General features: G+C 42.8%; 1 protein-coding gene across 5 annotated transcripts in view; it reads left to right on the top strand.

The window, feature by feature from the left end:
• Positions 1-20,361, top strand: part of ssbp1 (single-stranded DNA binding protein 1) — a 31,302-nt gene continuing 10,941 nt past the window's right edge. The window contains exons 1-6 of one of the 5 annotated variants that reach the window (XM_073070837.1): positions 1-131; positions 1,064-1,109; positions 3,273-3,333; positions 9,020-9,160; positions 10,351-10,438; positions 12,963-13,051. In XM_073070837.1, the coding sequence (XP_072926938.1) occupies positions 1,086-1,109; positions 3,273-3,333; positions 9,020-9,160; positions 10,351-10,438; positions 12,963-13,051 (403 nt within the window). In that variant the 5' untranslated portion in view covers positions 1-131; positions 1,064-1,085. Of the gene's footprint in view, positions 221-243; positions 297-378; positions 419-1,063; positions 1,110-3,272; positions 3,334-9,019; positions 9,161-10,350; positions 10,439-12,962; positions 13,052-20,361 lie in introns of those variants that run through there. The other 4 variants (XM_073070836.1, XM_073070841.1, XM_073070840.1 and 1 more) reach the window with 4 other exon arrangements.

Below are 20,361 nucleotides of genomic sequence, written 5' to 3'. Positions count from 1 at the left end.
TCGGACCACGAGTGGCGGGACCAACTTAACGGATCTGTGTCTGATCCACGGGGAGAGACTGAGGGTTTGCGTCCGATAACAAACGTATATTCCGGTTCCGGTGTTTCCAGAACACGAGTGGCGGGACTGGGGTGAGACTGAGGGTCTGTGTTTGATAACAACGTATATTCCGGTTCCGGTGTTTCCGGAACACTGTCTGATCCACGGGGAGATACTGCGGGTATGTGCGTGATCCACGGGGAGAGACTGAGGGTTTATGTCTCTGTGTGTGTCTGATCCACGAGGAGAGACTGAGGGTTTGTGTCTCTGTGTCTGATCCACAGGGAGAGACTGAGGGTCTGTGTCTTTGTCTGATCCACGAAGAGAGACTGAGGGTTTGTGTCTCTGTCTGTGTCTGATCCACGAGGAGAGACTGAGGGTTTGTGTCTCTCTTTGTGTCCATTCTATTGAGGCTCCACTGGAGTTCTCCTCATTTTTCCGAAATCCTGTAATTTTGTGGTGAATCGTTTGGCAACAGATGTCCATGTGCCATTTCCTTGCCTTTCCTTCATTTCCAAGAGCCCCAACTTCTCTAAACAGTAGTAATGATTTAATCCCAATGCTGATCTATTGCTCCTTTGAGAATTGTGGCCAACCCCAGAGAGGGGTGCTGTGTTAACTATCATTCAGGCTGAGAGGTGTACTTGAAGTGTTGGGGATCAAGCAGTAAATGAGACGAAACCAATAATCCGATCAGCTCTTGTCTTGTAGTTTGGCAGAGCTGAGTCAAATAGCTCCATGGCCGCCTTCAGTTTCCCACATCCAGAATACTTCACTGGAATTTCCCTTCATCTGTTGACTGCAAGCTTGCGACTTGCACTGTAGCCCATGCAGTTACGTGCACTTTCACTCTCAAAGAGTCACTGAGCAGTGTGGACCCAAGTGTCAAGATTTTTACTCCTCATGTATGTGAAGGATGTAAGAAAAAAACATTGAATTCAATTCACTACTGTGCAATCATTGATGTCACAAGTAGTCTTCATATGCTATGATTTTTAAAAATGCCCTCCTTAACTCTTTTCAGGAAACAACCAGAGCACCAAAAGATGTTGCATAGCTGTGTATTCAAGGTAAGTTTCCTACTTAATTTTTAATATTTTTTATCCTGTTCATCTAAATTGCTGCTGGCTTGTAACTCTTTCAGACTGCACGGATCATCTGCCTGTTTGTATCCAGACTTTCTCACCCAGTTCCTTTGTTACCATGACAAGGCCTCTTCGAGTTTGATGGTTTGTTTTTGGAACTGTTAGACGGCGGGGAGGTTTGTGCTGGTCAAACTGTGTGATGGGGAGTGAGAGAGGTTCTGCACAGTATTTTTTCATTCATTTTTCACAGACTGGGCATCACTGGCGAGACCAATATTCATTGTCTATCCTTAATTATTCCTGAGATGTGGGTGATCCAATTTCTAAAACTGCTAGGCTTGCAGGACTAGAGTTACCAGTCTTTTCCTTGCTGCCTTTCTTGCAAAGGGGGGAGTATGTGTGTGTGTGTGGGGGGGGGGGGGGGGGAACGACATATTGGCTGCTCCCCAGTCAGAGACACCAGAAAAGCAAAAGAGAAGGCATACAGTATGGTGAAGGTAAGTGGAAAGCCTTTAAAAATCAACAAAGGATAATTATGCTATGATTAAATTAAACTAGCTAATAATATAAAAGAAGATTCCAGAATATTTTAAGATACATAAAGGATAAGAGAGAGATGAGAGTGGACATTAGACTGTTTGAAAATTATGTTGGAGAAGTAGTAATGAGGAATAAGCAAATCGTAGAGAAGTTAATTACATACTTTGCATCAGTCTTCACAGTAGAAAACACTGGTAACATACCAGAAGTTCAAGAGAGTCAGGGCAGGGGTGAGTGTAGTGGCCTGTACTAAGGAGAAGGTGCTTGGGAAAATGAAAGGCCTGAAGGTGGATAAATCACCTGGGCAAGATGGGACTAGATCTCAGAGTCCTGAAAGAGGTAGCTTAAGAGATTATAGAGACATTAGTAGAGATCTTGCAAGAATCATTAGACTCTGGAGGACTGGAGAATCACAAATGTCACTCCTTTTTAAGAAGGGAGGGAGACAAAGGACAGGAAATTATAGGCCAGTTAACCTGACTTCGGTGGTTGGTAAGCCATAGAGGCCGTTATTAAGGATGAAATTTCAGGGTACTTGGAAGTATTTGATAAAATAGGATGAAGTTAGCATGGTTTCATTAGTGGTGGGGGGGAACTTGCCTGACAAATCTCTCATAATGCTTTGAGAAGATAATAAGTGGGGAAGTCTAGGACCAGAGGGCAGAGCCTCAGAATAGAAGGATGTTCCTTTAGAACGGATATGAGGAGGAATTACTTTATCCCAGGGGTTCCCAAACTTTTTTATGCCATGGATCGCTACCATTAACCGTGCAGCCCATAGACGCCAGGTTGGGAAGCCCTGCTTTAGCCAGAGGGTGATGAATCTGTGGAATTCATTGCCACAGAGAGCTGTGAAAGGCAGGGATTTAAGGCAGAGATTGATAGTTCTTGATTGGTTACGGGGCGAAGGTGGGAGAATGTTCGAAAAAAAACAGTCACGATTGAATGTTGGAGTGGACTCAATGGGCCAAATGGCCTAATTCTGCTCCTATATCTTATGGGCTTATGGAATAAATGGACCTGACTGGTCTGACATCCATGATAGAAGGGATCTCAGGAAGAACCAGAAATGGATCACCTAACCAACAGCTTTTCCTGAACATGGTTGTTAAGGCTTCAGCCTTTTCTGTAGCACTGGCCTGCTGGCTCTGGTATCGTTGAGGATGGGGATGTTCCTAAAGCCTTCTCCTGTTTAATTCTTCCTCACCTATCTGGTTAGTTGGTTGTGAGGTCACTATCCAAGGCTATTATTCATCATCCAAGCAGCACTTGACAGCTTCAGCTACTTGATAGTTCATGGTGCATTATGCCTGGCACTGCTCCTAGGATGCCCATACTCCTCAGACTCCAGGGTTGAGTAATGGTAGATTGAACCTTGAGGTTTGAGATTGTGATGTTGTGCACTTTTGCTGCATAGTGCCAACGGAGCAGCCAGTCTGTTCTGAGTTCATCCATCTGAGTATAATTAAAGTGCCACACAAAGCAATGTTATGGTTGGGTAAACTTTGGCTGATTGATGATCTGGGTTTCATTCTTGACAGCCAGCTGTCTATCTGACTCTTGTCTGTTTGTTTGATGATGATTTTGATTGCGTGCACTTTCTTGCAGGTTGTTCGACAGCTGGTGAGACATCAGGTGTCTGATGCCTCCTCCCTTGTACTGGAAAGATGTGAGTGCGAGGTCTTTGTCAATCTGAAATTTCATAGAGTCATACAGCAATACAAAATAGAAACAGGCTCTTTGGCCCAACTTATCCATGCTGAATAAGGCATCCATCTAAGCTAGTCCCATTTGTCCGTGTTTGAGCATACCCCACTGAACCTTTCCTATCGTGAAAAGATCCTCTGAACTCTGGGCAGGACCCGGTGCATTGAAAGACAGCAAATGTCTCGCCACTGTTTAAAAAGATGTTGGCAAAAGGAGGTTAACATTTGTGATCAGGAAAATGATTGAAGCTATCCTTAAGGAAGTACTAGCGAGACATCTAGATAGAAGGGGTTCTGTCAGGCAGACACAGCCTGGATTCAGGAAGGACAGGATAAGGATGCATGGAATTGGGGGTAATGTAGCATGGATAGAGGATTGGTTAATTGGTAGAGAGCAGAGTGTTGGAATATGTGGGTGGGTGTTTCTCTGGTTGGCAGTCAGTGGAATGCCATAGGGATTGGTGCTGGGACCTCAACTGTTCGCGGTATGCATGAATGATTTGGAAGAGGGGACTGAATGTAGCATATCTAAGTTAGCAAAACTGAGTGGAAAAGCTCATTGTACAAAGTATACAGAGAGTCTGCTAAGGGATAGAGATAGGTTAAGTGAGTGGGCAAGGGTCTGGCAGATGGAGTACAATGTTGGTAAATGCGAGGTCATCCATTTTGGAAGGAAAAATGGAAGATCAGATTATTATTTAAATGGCAAAAGATTACAGCGTGTTGTTGTACAGAGGGACTCGGGAGTGCTTGTGCATGAATCACAAAAGGTTGGTTTGCAGGTGCAACAGGTTATCAAGACATTAAATGAAATGTTGGCCTTCATTGCTAGAGGGATTGAAGTTAAGACCAGGGAGGCAATGCTGCAAATGTATAGGGTACTGGTGAGGCCGCACCTGGAGTACTGCCTGCAGTTCTGGTCTCCTTACTTGAGTAAAGATAGACTGGCTTTAGAGGTGGTGCAGAGGAGATTCTCTAGTTGATTCCAGAGTTGATATGGTTAGGTTATGAGGAGAGATTGAGTTGCCTGGGACTGTATTTGCTGGAATTCAGAAGAATGAGAGGAGATCTTATAGAAACATAAAATTATTAAAGAGATAGATAAGATAGATGCAGGAAAGTTGTTTCTACAAGTAAGTGGGACTAGAACTAAGGGACATAGCCTCAAGATTTTCGAGAATAGATTTAGGACAGAGGTGAGAAGAAACTACTTTTGCCAGTGAGTAGTGAATCTGAAATTTTCTGCCCAGGGAAGCGGTAGAAGCTACCTCATTAAATATACGGTATTTAAGACCGGGTTGGATAGATTTTTGCATAGCATGGAAATTAAGGCTTATGAGGAAAAGGCAGGTATGTGGAGATGAGTCCACAGCCAGATCAGCCCTGATCTTATTGAATGGCAGAGTAGGCATAACAGGAGAGATGACTGACTCCTGCTTCTATTTCTTATGTTCTGAAGTACCTGTTTTAGTGTCTTTTACCACTTCCTCTGGCAGCTTGTTTCATATACACACTGTGAAGAAGTTGCCCCTCTGGGCCCTTTTAAAATTTTTTGCTTCTAACCTTAAACCTGTGCTCTCTGGTTTTTGTTCCACTTTACCTGGGAAAAAGATAGTGTGCATTCATCCAATCTATAGCCTTCATGACTTTATACTCTTTCACAAAGTCACCCTTTATCCCTTAAGATCCAATGAATAAAATCTTAGCCAACCCAACCTCTCAATAACTCAGGGCCTGGAGTCCTGGCAACATTCTTGTAAGTCTTTGCATTCTTTCCAGCTTAATGACATCTTTTCTAAAATAGTGTAACCAAAATGTTGCACAATACTTCCAGTGCAGCCTTACCAATGTCTTGTTTAATTGCAACATAACATCACAGCTCCTATACTCAATGTCCTGACAGATGAAGGCCCGTGTGTGCTAAAAGCCTTCTTCACCATCCTGTCTACTTGGGACTCCACTTGTAAGGGAACCATGTGTTCTATGCAACTGTTTACTGTAAAAGTCCTAGCTTGATTTCACTTTCCAAAGAATTGTGGATGATACTAAAATAGGTGGTATCATAGACGGTGAAGAAAGTTATCAAAAATTGCTGGGGATCTTAATCACTTAGGTAAGTGGACTGCGGTTTGGCAAATGACTTTCAACTCAGATGGGTGCAAGGTGTGGCATTCCAGGAAGTCAAACCAGAGTGGGACTTTCCTGATGAATAGTCGGATATCAAGGAGTGTTGTAGAACAGGGAGACCTAGAAATACAGGTAAAGTGATGCTGCAGGTAGACATGGTGGTGAAGAAAGTGTTTGGCATGCTGGCCTTCATTACTCTTGGTGATGGTTGTTGAGGACATTCTGCACCTTTGCTACTCCTGGTGATTCCTCCAAGTGGGGTTCCACGTGGAGTGGCACTGATTCATCAGTTGAGGGGGTTTGATGGGATGGGGTGGCAGGGAGCACTAGATGGTAAACAGCTGATGGTTTCCTTACCCAAGTTTAACTGGATGCCATGGGATTTCTGTAGATGTTCCTTTGATCTCTCAATTAATAGGGATTCCATTATTTTTCCTAAAACCAATATTAAGCTAACAGGTTTATAATGCCTTGGATGTATATTGACCTCCTTACCTGCTTGGACTCATTCCCCATTACTTGATCCAATAGCAAATCCTCTTTCATTGCAGAGTTATCGAATTCTACAGCACTGAAACAGACTCTTCCACCCAGTCCATCAATGCCAAGCTGTCCCGAGCTAGTCCCATTTGACCTATATCTCTAAACCTTTGCTATCCATTTAACTGTCCAAATGTCTTTCAAATGTTGTAATTGTACTCGTCTCTTCCACTTCTGCTGGTAGCTCGTTCCTGTAATTGTTTATGTCATGCACTATACTGCTGCTGTAAGCAACAAATTTCATGATACATGTCAGTAATAATAAAACTGATTCCTGTTCGGTTCCTTAAGATTGTCATAACCGGGGTGGGGTACTGGGGATAGGTGCCCACTACCTATTAAATGCTCTCAATAGTGTGTGCCTCAAATAACCTTTGACAACCAAGTCCAGCTCCTGGCCTTCACATGTGGCTTAGCTACTAAACCCAGCAGAACTGTTTCTACTGACAGGTGAAGGGGCAAAGGCGGGTTATGGGCGCCTTAAAACCAGTCGTTTCAGGTAGATGGGGCTCATCAGCCATGTTTATCAGCTCATCTAGGAGAAAGAAAACTCTGATCTCAAACCTCGCTACTTGTGGCTATACCCACTCACGGGGAAGGCTTCGGGAGTAAACCCCGAGAGAGAAATCCAGAGCTGGAGTCTTGAAGGCAGTCCTACGTTGAGTTCAATGCAGAGTGACAACTCCTGTGATGCTGCTGGTGCCAAACTGTATTGGTCTCTACCGTTCCTTGGATTCATTAGCTGCGTGGAGATTCATTACCTGCTGCACAGGTAACAGCTTGCTCTCCATTTTGTACTGCCCACATGGACAGTTAGGATGCAATATCCATGGTCAACCAACGGAGGGCCTCAATGGATTCTGATTCTGACCTAAATTTTAGCATATACAATTTTGAAGACAGTCTTTGGTGCATTATAGAAGCTTCATTCCCTTATCCCCATCGCTCAGTCCTTGGTAGTTGAAATCCCCATGGTTATTATTTTGTGCTTTTTACTCATTTCCTCCTATGTCGGTATATTTCTTCCCCAATTTAGCTTGAACTGTTAGATCTGCAGTGAACAATGTCAGTTAGTTTGTTTATGCTTTCATTTTTTATTTCTGTTCTTGTCTTCACTGATAGCTGTGTGGTATCTTTCTACTGTCCTCATCCCATCCCTAACAAGTACTGCTATTCTTTCTCTCCTATTCCCAGCTCTGTCGTCTCAATCCTGAGTGTTATGTAGCCACGTCTTAACACGGATACAGTGCTTTGCTATGTAAATACTTTCATTCATTTTTAATGTTGAAATACATATAATATCCTCTGTTACTTTACCCAGTGTCTATCCTTCTGTTTTGATTACATTATGTTTTATTAGCAGCTCCCTCCCAGTTCCTTGTAATGCTGAGCTTTGTGTGCCCTTGTTGCAGATGGAATTGCTTTTTTACAATCAGTCTGACTGCCCAAAATGGGTGGCAGTGGAGTTGAACTTTAGTCAGGATCTCTCCATTTCTGCACTTCTTGGACCCACACTTCCTTGTCACTTGCCTAGACTAATTGTTAATCCTCTTATCAGACACACTCTGAGAATATGGGCTCGGTTCAGAAAACATAATGGCTTTTGTGGTTTCTCTCTCTCCAGTCCTATCTTACACAATCATCTTTTCCTACCTTCTGTGCAAGACTCAACATTTCATAATTGGTACAGAAAGGACATTTGGTGCTTTGAAGATCTTTTCATAGATAATAGTTTTGCAACTTTTCAACAACTGTCTGCAAAGTTTAAACTACCTAATAAATACTCATTTCTTTAGATATCTTCAAATTAGACATTTCATTAACCCTTTAATATCAAACTTTCCTGAGATGCCCGAGAAAAACATTGTGGACTTGTTTCTTTGTATTAATCCATTGGGTAAAGGTTTAATATCTACTGTTTGTGATAAGTTAGTGACCTTGAGGCATGCCCCCTTCGATAAAATTAGAACTGCCTGGGCGCATGATTTAAATATTTCTTTATCTAATGCGGTCTGGGATTCAATTCTGAAGTCAGTAAATTCAACCTCTTTATGTGCTCGCCACTGCCTTTTGCAGTTTAAGGTTGTACATGGGGCTCACATGTCTAAAACTAAATTGTCATGGTTTTATCCTGACATTAGTCCCGTTTGTGACAAGTGTAAAGGGGGCGAGGCTTCTCTTATCCATATGTACTGGGCCTGTCCTAGTCTAGAGAAATTCTGGAGAGAAGTCTTTTTATCTTTATCCCATATTCTTAATTGCCACTTAGAACCTAACCCTCTGATTGCTCTTTTTGGCACCTTGGGTGAAGCAGACGTGCATTTGAGTCCGACTAAACGTTGAACACTATCTTTTGCCTCTCTTTTTGTCTAGACAGTTAGTTCTCCTCAGGTGGAGAGATGTTGCCCCACTCACTCATGCTCAATGGCTTAGTGATATTATGTTCTGCTTAGACCTTGAAAAGATTCATTATTCACTTCTCAATTCGGACATAAAGTTTCATAAGGTGTGGGGACCTTTTCTTGAATACTTTCACAACTCCTCTTTAGATTAAGTTTATCCTTTTTTTGTACTATAATCCCTTACTTTCAGCTTGATTTTTTTCTGTAAGTTGTATGGTTTTTAATGTGAATTACATTATAGTTTTGGAAGTAGGCATTATATTTTCTTTTTTTATATATATTTACAGCTCTGTGGAGTCGAATGCTCCGATTAATTTTTGTTTTACACATTGAAATGGTTGGCCGGGAGTTTTGTAGTGGGAGGGTGGGGAGGATACTAACTTTATATGAGTTTATTTTGGGTGCTTTTTCCTTATTGTTATGAATTATATATTAGACACGTTTGTTTTGCACTATATAAATCTCCATTTTGTTGATGTGTTTTTTGTTGTTGTATTGTAAAAACTCATAAAAAAATTAATTAAAAAAAAAGAATTGCTTTGCAGACTACTTCAATTTCAGTCATTCTGTCTCTCTGCAGCCTTGAATCGGGTTCAGTTGCTCGGCCGTGTTGGGCAGGATCCTGTAATGCGACAGGCTGATGGAAAGAATCCTGTAACAATCTTTTCATTGGCCACCAATGAAATGTGGCGATCTGGAGACAGTGATACATTTGCAACAGGTAATGTCCAAAGGCCTGCCTGAGGTTTTCTGCTGGATACAGCTTAGGAGTATCACTCATTACTCCAAGTCCAGTGTCTACCTATAGGTGACAGTTTGTCATTGTTAAAAATTTGGGAATGTTAGCATAGTGCATACTATACATACTGCTTTAAAATTATCTCTCTTGTTTTCATCGGTTGCTGATGAAATGGAATTTTGACTTAAAGCAATTATTTTCTGTTTGCAAGTTCTAATGACCTCAGCCTTACCCTATTCTGTCTGTTTTCTAATGAGTGTCTTCCAGCTCCACACTCTCTAAGTTTCACTTTATAAGTCCTCTACCCGTCCTCTTAGAATGCAAAACATAGAACAGTACAATATAGTACAGGAACAGGGTCTCCAGCTCATCATCTTGTGCCAAACTAATTAAACTAGTAAATAGAAACACAATAAAACTAATCCCTTCTCCCACACAAGTCCATGTCCGTGTTCTGTATATTCATGTCACTATTGTGGCTGATCTTTTACCTGCCCACCACTTTCCAGCATTATTCATGTGTCCCTTGATTTTATTAATGCCCAGAAATTTATTGACCTTAATTTTGAAAGAACTTAATCTAACTTCTCCACAGCCCCTGCAGGGTAGAGAATTCTAGAGCTTCTCCACAGCCTGAGGGAAGAAATTTCTCCTGATCTCCTACCTCATGCTACTAGATTCCTCTTGATGGAGTATTTTCAGTGTGCATTTGAGGTAAAACCTGGAGTTAACCTCAAGTTATCAAAGAGGAGGTGGCATGTTAAAACAGCAGCCACCAAGACTTGAAGATTACATTTATAATTTACAAAATCTCTTACGTGAGCTCTTTCCATCTGCTTTCCATCAGACTTGTTGATTCCCTGTTCCATACACCTTTACTGTATTGCTATCATTTCCTCCTGAAACATGTACAAAGTCATGTCCTCTCAATAGTCTCCTCATTCTCCTCTTAATTACACTTGATCCGTTGGTTGTGAGATGCCAGGATCTTCCACCATGTCAAAACTTTTGCTTTCTAGAGCAGCCCCAGATCATTTCAGTGGATCTAACTGGATAACCCTTTCACAACTGAATCATGATTGTTGGAAATGTAATCTAAGGCCCTTAACATGAACAGTCAGTCATCTCGGCATTAACAATGGTTTGGTAAAGTTGTTACTAAATTATTGCAGGAGACATCAGCCAGAAGACAACTTGGCACCGAATTTCCATCTTCAGGCCTGGTTTGAGAGATTTGGCTTATCAGTATGTGAAGAAAGGGTAGGTGCAGTTGCATAAGATTTTGCATCCAGTATAATTTGTATTGTTTCTCTCTTAAGCCAGACTCGCTCACTTATTCTGTTGAACAAAACATAGACACTTAAGAATCTCCATTCAGAGTGAAGAAATGGTACAGAGTCACCTCCAGCTTTGCAAAACTAATATGGATTAGGGAACTTGGGGACCTTGCAAAGACACACTCAAAACAATTCTGCAGCTCTTCCTTTTCCTGACTGACTCCACATCCTCCACACCCAGTAGCGACCCTCCTCTGCCACAATATTCCAGGAGTTAGCAATGCTGCCTCACAGCCACAATCCTGACCTGTGGTGCTGTCTGTGGAGTTTACACGTTCTCCCTGTGACCATGTGGGTTCATCCTGGGTGTCCCACTTCCTCTCCAAGTCCCAAAGACGTGTTGGTACATTAATTGGCTGCTGTAGGTTGTCTCTGGTGCATAGACAATGGCAAACAGAATCAAAGAGATGAAATTCTCCTTCAGAGCTTAAGTGAACCTGACTGACTGAATGGCCTTTTTATTGCCTTAAGATTCCAGGAGGGTACAATGTTTCCATAGTGCCAGGATTTACCAAAAGTATTGTGTGCAGTTCTGGCCACATGTTAAAGGAAGGATGAGATTAAGTTTGAAGACATTCACAAGGGTGTTGCCAGGACTGGGAGGTCTTGAGTTACAAGGAGAGATTGGATAGGGGAGCTGAGAGTGACTTTGTAGGGGTTTATAAAATCATAAGGTGAATAGTCACAGTTTTTTAAAAATCCCAGTTTGAGGGAGTATAAAACTTGACATAGATTTAAGGTGAGAGGAGAAAGATTTAAAGGGGTCTGAGGGGCAGGTTTCTCACTCGAGGGTGGTGGGTGTACGGAATGCTGCCAGAGGAAGTGGGTACAATTACAACATTTAGGCAGTGGATGCTGTCCATTTGGACTTTAGTAAAGTGTTTGGCAAGGTGCAACATGGTAGGCTGGTCTGGAAGGTAAGGTCTCCTAAAATCTCGGGTCAGCTCATGAGTGGATTCAAAATTGGCTCTGAGGTAGGAAGCAGAGGGTGGTGGTTGAAGGTTACTTCTCAGAATGGAGGCGGGTGATTAGTGGTATCACAGGGGTCGATGTTGGGATCTTCATTATTTGTTACTTATATAAATGATTTGGATAGAAATGCACAAAGCTGGATCAGTAAGTTGCAGGTGACATAAAATTAGGAGGTGTTGTTAGTGAGGGAGGTTATCATAGTTACGGGGGTTCTTGATCAATGAGAAAAGTAGGCCAAGGAGTGGTAAAAGGATTTTAATGCAGGTAAGTATGAAAAAGCATAGGACTTGTGCTGTAAATGGTAGTGCACTAGGGAGTGTAATAGAACACAGGGACCTGGAAGTCCAAGTGCATAATTTGTTGAAAATGGCGTCACAGGTAGAGAGGATGAGAGGATGGAGAAAAAGGTTTAGCAAATTGGCCTTCATCAGTGAGGGCATTGAGCAGTTGTATAAATCATTGGTGAGGCTGCACTTGGAGTACTGTGTACAGTGTGATCATCCTGTTACAGGAAAGATGTGGTTAAACTGGAAAGAGTGCAGGAAAAATTTAGAAAAAAATTGCCAGGACTACAGAGCCTGAGCCAGGCCGGGACTTTATTCTTTGGAATACAGGAAAAGGAGGCTTGACATTATAGAATTATTTAAAATTATGAGAGGCATTGATGAGTGGATGAGTCTTTTCCCCAGAGTGGGTATGTCCAGAAATAGGGAGCATAGGTTTAGGATGAGAGGGGAAAGAGTTAAAAGGGACTGGAGGGGAACTGTTTCACACAGAAGAAGAAGAATAGCCCTTAACTCGGCAGTGGAGTTATCGGGGCACTTTCATGACGGTGTTTCCGTAGCAAGCTATTCTTGTTTTTATGAGGCCGAGTTGCTAGCTCAATGTTCAACCCGACTTGGGTATTGCTCTATGGCTTGTCCCTGCTGCCCTCCAATAATCTGTCACATTGAAGGCAGTGGTGAATTTTATCATCCTTTGCTTTCCACGGCAGTCTGGGCTACATCGTATCAGATCCTGATGATTTCTTCACCTCCGAGCCCGTTAACAATCCTAGCAGATCTGCTGCTGCTCGACAGAGCTGGGTTTGCCACTGACCTTGAGTGCTGTCTGTCGTCTCCCTGTCACCCCATGTGTTTCAGTGCCTCCCAGATCCCACAGGTCCATGGGCTGATGGCTGTAAGTTGCTCCTCGTGTATAGATTAGAATCTGAGGAGAGGTGAGGAGCATGAAATAGAATTGCAATATTAGAAATGGATGCTTCTTGGTAGTGCAGACTCAGGAGGGGCCAAAGGGTTAATTTCTATTCTGTGACTCAAAGAATGAAAAGCCATTAACCTGAAATATTAACTGTATGTTTCTCTCTCCAGTATTTTCTGGTTTTATTTCATATTTCCCCTATCTGCAGTAATTTGCAATTTAGGAATATCATACTACTTTTGCTTAGATTTATTTTTCTCTCTTTTACTGAACAGGGCAAGGATTTATGTGGAAGGGAAGCTCGACTATGGTGAATATACTGACAAAAGCAACGTTCGGCGACAGGCAACAACAGTTGTGGCAGGTGAGTCCCTCCTGCTTTACTGTGTGTTTGGGCCTAATGTGGGGTCACCCTTTATTAACAAGCACAGATACAATGGGCCGAATAACTTCCAATGTTTTATTGGATAATTCTGATTACCTCACCTTTGAACAGTTAGAATGGAGAACTGAAGGAGAGAACATAGAAGGGAACATCAATAAAGTTTTTTATAAATGTAACAAGGTGTTTAAAGAAAGTGCTTCTAATTAGGGACTATGAAAGAAAATGTTTTGGGGGTAGCCTTAGTAAACCATAACTTGGACTACAAAGGAGGTCTGTCTGGCTTTTCCTGTTAATGTCATCTTTCACATATTTATTCAGTTCCCTTTAAAATGATTACAGAACCTACTTTCACTACCTTACTGCCAGTGAAGTTATTCATGGCAAATTAGATCTACATTCACCTAATAGGTTGTTAAATCTCCCTACTGTCTCACCTGATGCATTCAAAATAAGTCACCCGTGCTAAATTTCATCTCTATTCCTCCTAAAGCAGAGTTTCACATCAATTGTAATCTTTGAAAATAACAAACAAGCCCAACTGGCCGCATGACTGAAACTTCCTGGTGAATCTGCTTTGCACTCGCGCCACTCCAGTCACCTCCTTCCTATTGTGTGGGAATAGAACGACACACAGTGCTCCAGCTGTGCTCGAACCATTATCTTATAGAGTTGTACCTCAACTCCTGCATCTTGTTCACTATGCCTCAGCTAATTGAGGCAGTGTCCTGTACGCCTTCTTTACCACCACTTGTGATGCGACTTTCCAAGATCCTTCGACTTGCACGAAGCCTTGTCAAGCTGTTCATCACTACTCCTTCCCAGCATTTATTTGGCCTGTATTCCTTGGAACCTTTTCTATCTGCGTTTCTATCCAACTGCCTTTTAAAAGTTGTCATTGTACCTACCTCAACCACTTCTGGCAACTTGTTCCATGGGTACATCACTCTCGGCATGAAGAAGTTGCCCCCAGGTCCTTTTTAAATCTTTCCCCTCCAATCCTATGCTCTCTAGCTCTAGCTTCCATTTCCTTAGCTGTGGCTTCACCCTGGCAACATTCTTGTAAATCTTCTTTGCACTCTTTCCAATTTAATGATATCCTTCTTGTAACAGAGTAACATAAACCTGTACACAATATTCCAGGTGCAATTATATCTTGTATAATTGTAAAATGTCCCAACTCCATATACTCGATGCCCTGACTGGTGCCTTCTTCACCACCCTGACTACCTGCAGCACGCTTTCAGTGAATTATGCACTGAGACATACAGACATACTTTATTGATCCCAAGGGAAATTGGGTTTCCATGAGTCATTAAGCAGACACAGGCCCTTTGGCTCGTCTAGATCATGCCAACTTATTTTTCTGCCTAGTCTCATCCACTCACACCTGGACTATAACCCTCCATACCCCTCTCATCCATACACCTATCCAAACTTCTTTTGAACCCGTATATGATACTTCCACTGGCAGTCCATTTCACACTCGCACCATCCTATGACTGAAGAATTCCCTCTCTGGTTCCCCTTGAATATTTCACCTTTCACCATGACCTTTAGTTCTAGTCTCACCCAGCCTCAGGTGTTTACTCTCTCTATACCCCTCATAATTTGGTATACCTCTAATATCTCCTCTCTTTCTCCTATGCTTCAAGGAATAAAGTCCTAACCTATTCAACCTTTCTCTATAACTCAAGGCCCCAAGTTCTGGTAATGTCCCTCTAAATTTTCTCTGCACTCTTTCAATCTTATTGATATCTTTCCTGTAGGTAGATGACTAGAAATGCACACAAAAGATGCTGTCTGACTTAGACCATAAGACATAGGAGCAGAATTATGCCATTTGGCCCATTGAGTCTACTCCACCATTTCATCATGGCTGATCCATTTTTCCTCTCAACCCCAATCTCTTGCATTCTCCACGTATTCCTTCATACCCTGACCAATCAAGAATCTATCAACCCCTGCCTTAAATATATATAAAGACTTGGCCTCCCCACCTGCCCATATCAAAGAATTCCACAGATTCACTATCTGGCTACAGAAATTCCTCCTCATCTCCGCTGTAAAAGGACACCCTTCTATTCTGAGGCTGTGCCCTCTGGTCTTAGACTCTCCCACCATAGGAAATATCCTCTCCTTTCACCATTCGATAGGTTTCAATGAAGTCAGCACTCATTCTTCTGAATTCCAGTGAATACTTGCCCAGAGCCATCAGACGTTCTTCATATGACGAGCCATTCAATCCTGGAATCACTTTTGTGAACCTCCTTTAAACCCTCTCAAGTTTCAGCACATCCTTTCTAAGATGAGGGGCCCAGAACTGCTCACAATACTCCAAGTGAGGTCTGACCAGTGCCTTATAAAGTTTCAACATTAAATCCTTGCTTTTATATTCTAGTCCTCTTGAAATGAATGCTAACATTGCATTTGCCTTCCTCACCACCTGCTCAGCCTGCAAATTAACCTTTAGGGAATCCTGCACAAGGACTCCTAAGTCCCTTTGTGCCTCAGATTTTTGAACTTTTTCTCCATTTAGAAAATAGTCCACGCTTTTAATTCTACCAAAGTGCATGACCATACACTTCCTGATACTGTATTCCATCTGTCATTTCTTTGCCCATTCTCCTAATCTGTCTCCTAATCTACTGTAGCCTCTCTGCTTCCTCAGCACTCCTGCCTCTCCCCTGTTTTTCAGATCATCCAGTAACTTGGCCACAAAGACATCGATTCTGTCATCCAAATCATTGACATATAAGATGGACCTTTGTGGAACTACCTGCTCCTCCACCTATCTTCATATCGTCTGCAGACTTTGCAACAAAGCCATCAATTCCATCATCCAAATCATTGACATATAATGTAAAAAGAATCGGTCCCAACACAGACCCCTGTGGAACACCACTAGTCACTGGCAGCCAACCAGAAAAGGCTTCCTTTATTCCCACTCTTTGCCTCCTGTCAATCAGACACTGCTCTGTCTTTGCTAGAATCTTTCTATTAACTTGTTTATCAGTCTCATGTGTGGCAGCTTGGCAGCCTTCCGAAAATCCAAGTGCACAACATCAACCGATTTTCCTTTGTCTATCCCACTTGTTATTTCTTCAAAGAATTCCAACAGATTTCTCAGGCAAGATTTTCCCTGTAGGAAATCATGTTGTCTACGGCCTATTTTATCATGCGCCTCCAAGTTATCCCAAAGCCACGTACTCAACAATGGACTCCAACATCTTCCCATATACTGAGGTGAAGTTAACTGGCTTATAATTTCCTTTCTTCTGCCTCCCTCCCTTCTTGAAGTGTGGAGTGACATCTGCAATTTTCCAGTCCTCCAGAACGATGCCAGAATCTGTTGATTCTGTACTTGATTTGGTATTGGGAAATGAACCTGGTCAGGTGTCAGATCTCTCAATGGGAGAGCATTTTGGAGATAGTGATCATAATTCTATCTCCTTTACCATAGCATTGGAGAGAGATAGGAACAGACAAGTTAAAAAAAGTGTTTAATTGGAATAAGGGGAATTATGAGGCTATCAGGCAGGAAATTGGAAGCTTAAATTGGAAACAGATGTTCTCAGGGAAATGTTCGGAAGAAATGTGGCAAATGTTCAGGGAATATTTGTGTGAAGTTCTGCATAGGTACGTTCCAATGAGACAGGGAAGTTATGGTAGGGTGCAGGAACTGTGGTGTACAAAGGCTGTAATAAATCTGGTCAAGAAGAAAAGAAAGGCTTACAAAAGGTTCAGAGAGCTAGGTAATGTTGGAGATCTAGAAGATTATAAGGCTAACAGGAAGGAGCTTAAGAAGGAAATTAAGAGAGCCAGAAGGGGCCATGAGAAGGCCTTGGAGGGCAGGATTAAGGAAAACCTCAAAACATTCTATAAGTATGTGAAGAGCAGGAGGATAAGACGTGAAAGAATAGGACCTATCAATTGTGACAGTGGGGAAGTGTGTATGGTACCAGAGGAAATAGCAGAGGTACTTAATGAATACTTTACTTCAGTATTCACTATGGAAAAGTATCTTGGTGATAGTAGTGATGACTTGTAGCAGATTGAAAAGCTTGGGTATGTAGATATTAAGAAAGAGGATGTGCTGGAGCTTTTAGAAAGCATCAAGTTGGATAAGTCGCCGGGCCCAGATGAGATGTACCCCAGGCTACAGTGGGAGCCGAGGGAGGAGATTGCTGAGCCTGTGGCGATGATCTTTGCATCACCAATGTGGACGGGAGAGGTTCCGGAGGATTGGAGGGTTGCGGATGTTGTTCCCTTATTCAAGAAAGAGAGTAGAAATAGCCCAGGAAATTATAGACCAGTGAGTCTTACTTCAGTGGTTGGTAAGATGATGGAGAAGATCCTGAGAGGCAGGATTTATGAACATTTGGAGAGGTATAATATGATTAGGAATAGTCAGCATGGTTTTGTCAAGGGCCGGACGTGCCTTATGAGCCTGATTGAATTTTTTGAGGATGTGGATTTCAGCAAGGCATTTGATAAGGTACCCCATGCAACGATTATTGAGAAAGTAAGGAGGCATGAGATCCAAGGGGACGTTGCTTTGTGGATCCAGAACTGGCTTGCCCACAGAAGGCAAAGAGTGGTTGTAGATGGGTCATATTCTGCATGGAGGTCAGTCACCAGTGGGGTGCCTCAGGGATCTGTTCTGGGACCCTTACTCTTCCTGATGTTTATAAATGAACTGGATGAGGAAGTGGAGGGATGGGTTAGCAAGTTTGCTGATGACACTAAGGTTGGAGGTGTTGTGGATAGTGTGGAGGGCTATCAGAGGTTACAGTGGGACATTGATAGGATGCAAAACTGGGCTGAGAAGTGGCAGATGGAGTTCAAACCAGATAAGTGTGGTGGTTCATTTTGGTAGGTCAAATATGATGGCAGAATATAGTATTAATGGTAAGACTCTTGGCAGTGTGGAGGATCAGTGGGATCTTGGGGTCCGAGTCCATAGGACGCTCAAAGCAGCTGCGCCGGTTGACTCAGTGGTTAAGAAGGCGTACGGTGTATTGGCCTTCATCAATCATGGAATTGAAGTTAGGAACCAAGAGGTAATGTTGCAGCTATATAGGACCCTGTTCAGACCCCACTTGGAGTACTGTGCTCAGTTCTGGTCACCTCACTATAGGAAGGATGTGGAAACTATAGAAAGGGTGCAGAGGAGATTTACAAGGATGCTGCCTGGATTGGGGAGCATGCCTTATGAGAATAGGTTGAGTGAACTTGGCCTTTTCTCCTTGGAGCAACGGAGGATGAGAGGTGACCTGAAGAGGTGTATAAGATGATGAGAGGTGTTGATTGTGTGGATAGTCAGAGGCTTTTTCCCAGGGCTGAAATGGTTGCCACAAGAGGGCACGGGTTTAAGGTGCTGGGGGGAGGTACAGAGGAGATGTCAGGGGTAAGTTTTTTACTCAGAGAATGGTCAGTGCATGGAATGGGCTGCCGGCAAAGGTGGTGGAGGTGGATACGATAGGGTCTTTTAAGAGACTTTTGGATATGTACATGGAGCTTAGAAAAATAGAGGGCTATAGGTAAGCCTAGTAATTTCTAAGGTAGGGACATGTTCGGCACAACCTTGTGGGCTGAAGGGCCTGTATTGTGCTGTAGGTTTTCTGTGTTTCTATGTTAATATATTAATGTCTCCACAATCTCTTCAGCTACCTCATTCAGAACCCTGGGGAGTAGTCCACTTGGTCAAGGTGACTTATCCACCTTCAGACCTTTCAGTTTCCCAAGCACCTTTTCCCTAGTAATAGCAACTGCACTTACTTCTGCTCCCTGACAATCTCGAACTTCTGACATATTGCTAATGTCTCCCACAGTGAAGACTGATGCAAAATACTTATTCATTTTGTCCACTATTTCCTTGTCCCCCATTACAACCTCTCCAGCATCATTTTTCAGGGGTCTGATATCGACTCTCACCTCTTTGTGCACAGTACCTGAAGAAGCTCTTGGTATCCTCTCTAATATTATTTGCTTGCTTACCTTCATCGTCTAGCTTTTCCCTCTTTATGACTTTTTTTAATTGCCTCTGTTGGCTTTTAAAAGCTTCCCAATCCTCTAACTTCCCACTAACTTTTGCTTTGCTATATGCCCTCTCTTTAGCTTTTATGTTGGCTTTGACTTTCCCTGTCAGCCACTGTTACATTATCCTCCCTTTAGAATACTCCTTCTTTGGGATCTATCTATCCTGCGCCTTCCAAATTGCTCCCAGAAAATCCAGCCATTGCTGCTCTGCCGTCATCCCTGCTAGTGTTTCCTTCCAATCAACTTTGACCAACTGCTCTCTCATGCCTCTGTAATTCCCTTTACTGCACTGTAATACTGATACATCTGACTTATCTTCTCTCTCTTTCTCAAATTGCAGGGTGAGTTCTATCATATTATGATCACTGCCTCCTAAGGGTCCTTTGCCTTAAGCTCTCTAATCAATTCCGGTTCATTGCACAACACCCAATTCAGAATAGCTGAGCCCTAAGTGGGCTCAACCACAAGCTGCTCTAAAAAACCCTCTTGTAGCTACTCTACAAATCCCTCCTTTTGGGATCCAGCACCAACCTGATTATCCCAATCTACCTCCATATAGAAATCCCCTGTGGCTATCTTAACTTTGCCCTTTTGATGTGCATTTTCTATCTCCTGTTGTAATTTGTAGCCCACGCCTTTGCTACTGTTCAGAGGTCTGTATATAACTCCCATCAGGGTCCTTTTACCCTTGCATTTCTTAGTTCTACCCACACGACTCTATCACTACTGTAGTCCTCTTCAGCTCTTTTCCCTGCTGAGGCACAGCGCTAGACTCAGTGCCGGAGACTCAGTCACTGCAGCTTCCCCCCTCAATGGTATTCAAAATGGTGTACTTGTTATTGAGGGGAACAACCACAGGGGTACTCTTTTCCGGCTGCCCATTTCCCTTTATTCTGACAGAGTCACCCAGTTACCTGCCTCCTGCAACCCAGAGGTGACCTATAATCCCAATCTATCACTTCCTCAGTCTCCCGTATGAGCCGAAGGTCATTGAGCTGTAGGTCCTGTTCCTTAACACGTTCTCTGAGGAGCTGCAGCTCAGTGCAGATGTGGTTATCTGGGAGGCTGGAGGTCTCCCAGAATTCCCACATCTCACACAAAGAACACAATACAGCCCCTGGAGCCATTTTCACTGTGCGATCTGTCCCCTAACAGACGAGGAATGAAGAATAACAAAAGAAGATTTACCAGATACTTGCCTCACCCAAGCCTGATGAGCAAAGACAAAGCCTCCCCACTCCAACACTAGC

This window comes from Hemitrygon akajei, chromosome 18 (assembly GCF_048418815.1).
Source record: "Hemitrygon akajei chromosome 18, sHemAka1.3, whole genome shotgun sequence".
NCBI classification, from domain to species: Eukaryota; Metazoa; Chordata; class Chondrichthyes; order Myliobatiformes; family Dasyatidae; genus Hemitrygon; species Hemitrygon akajei.
Note: the sequence above shows the minus strand (reverse complement) of the source record. Positions and strands in the feature narration are given on the sequence as shown.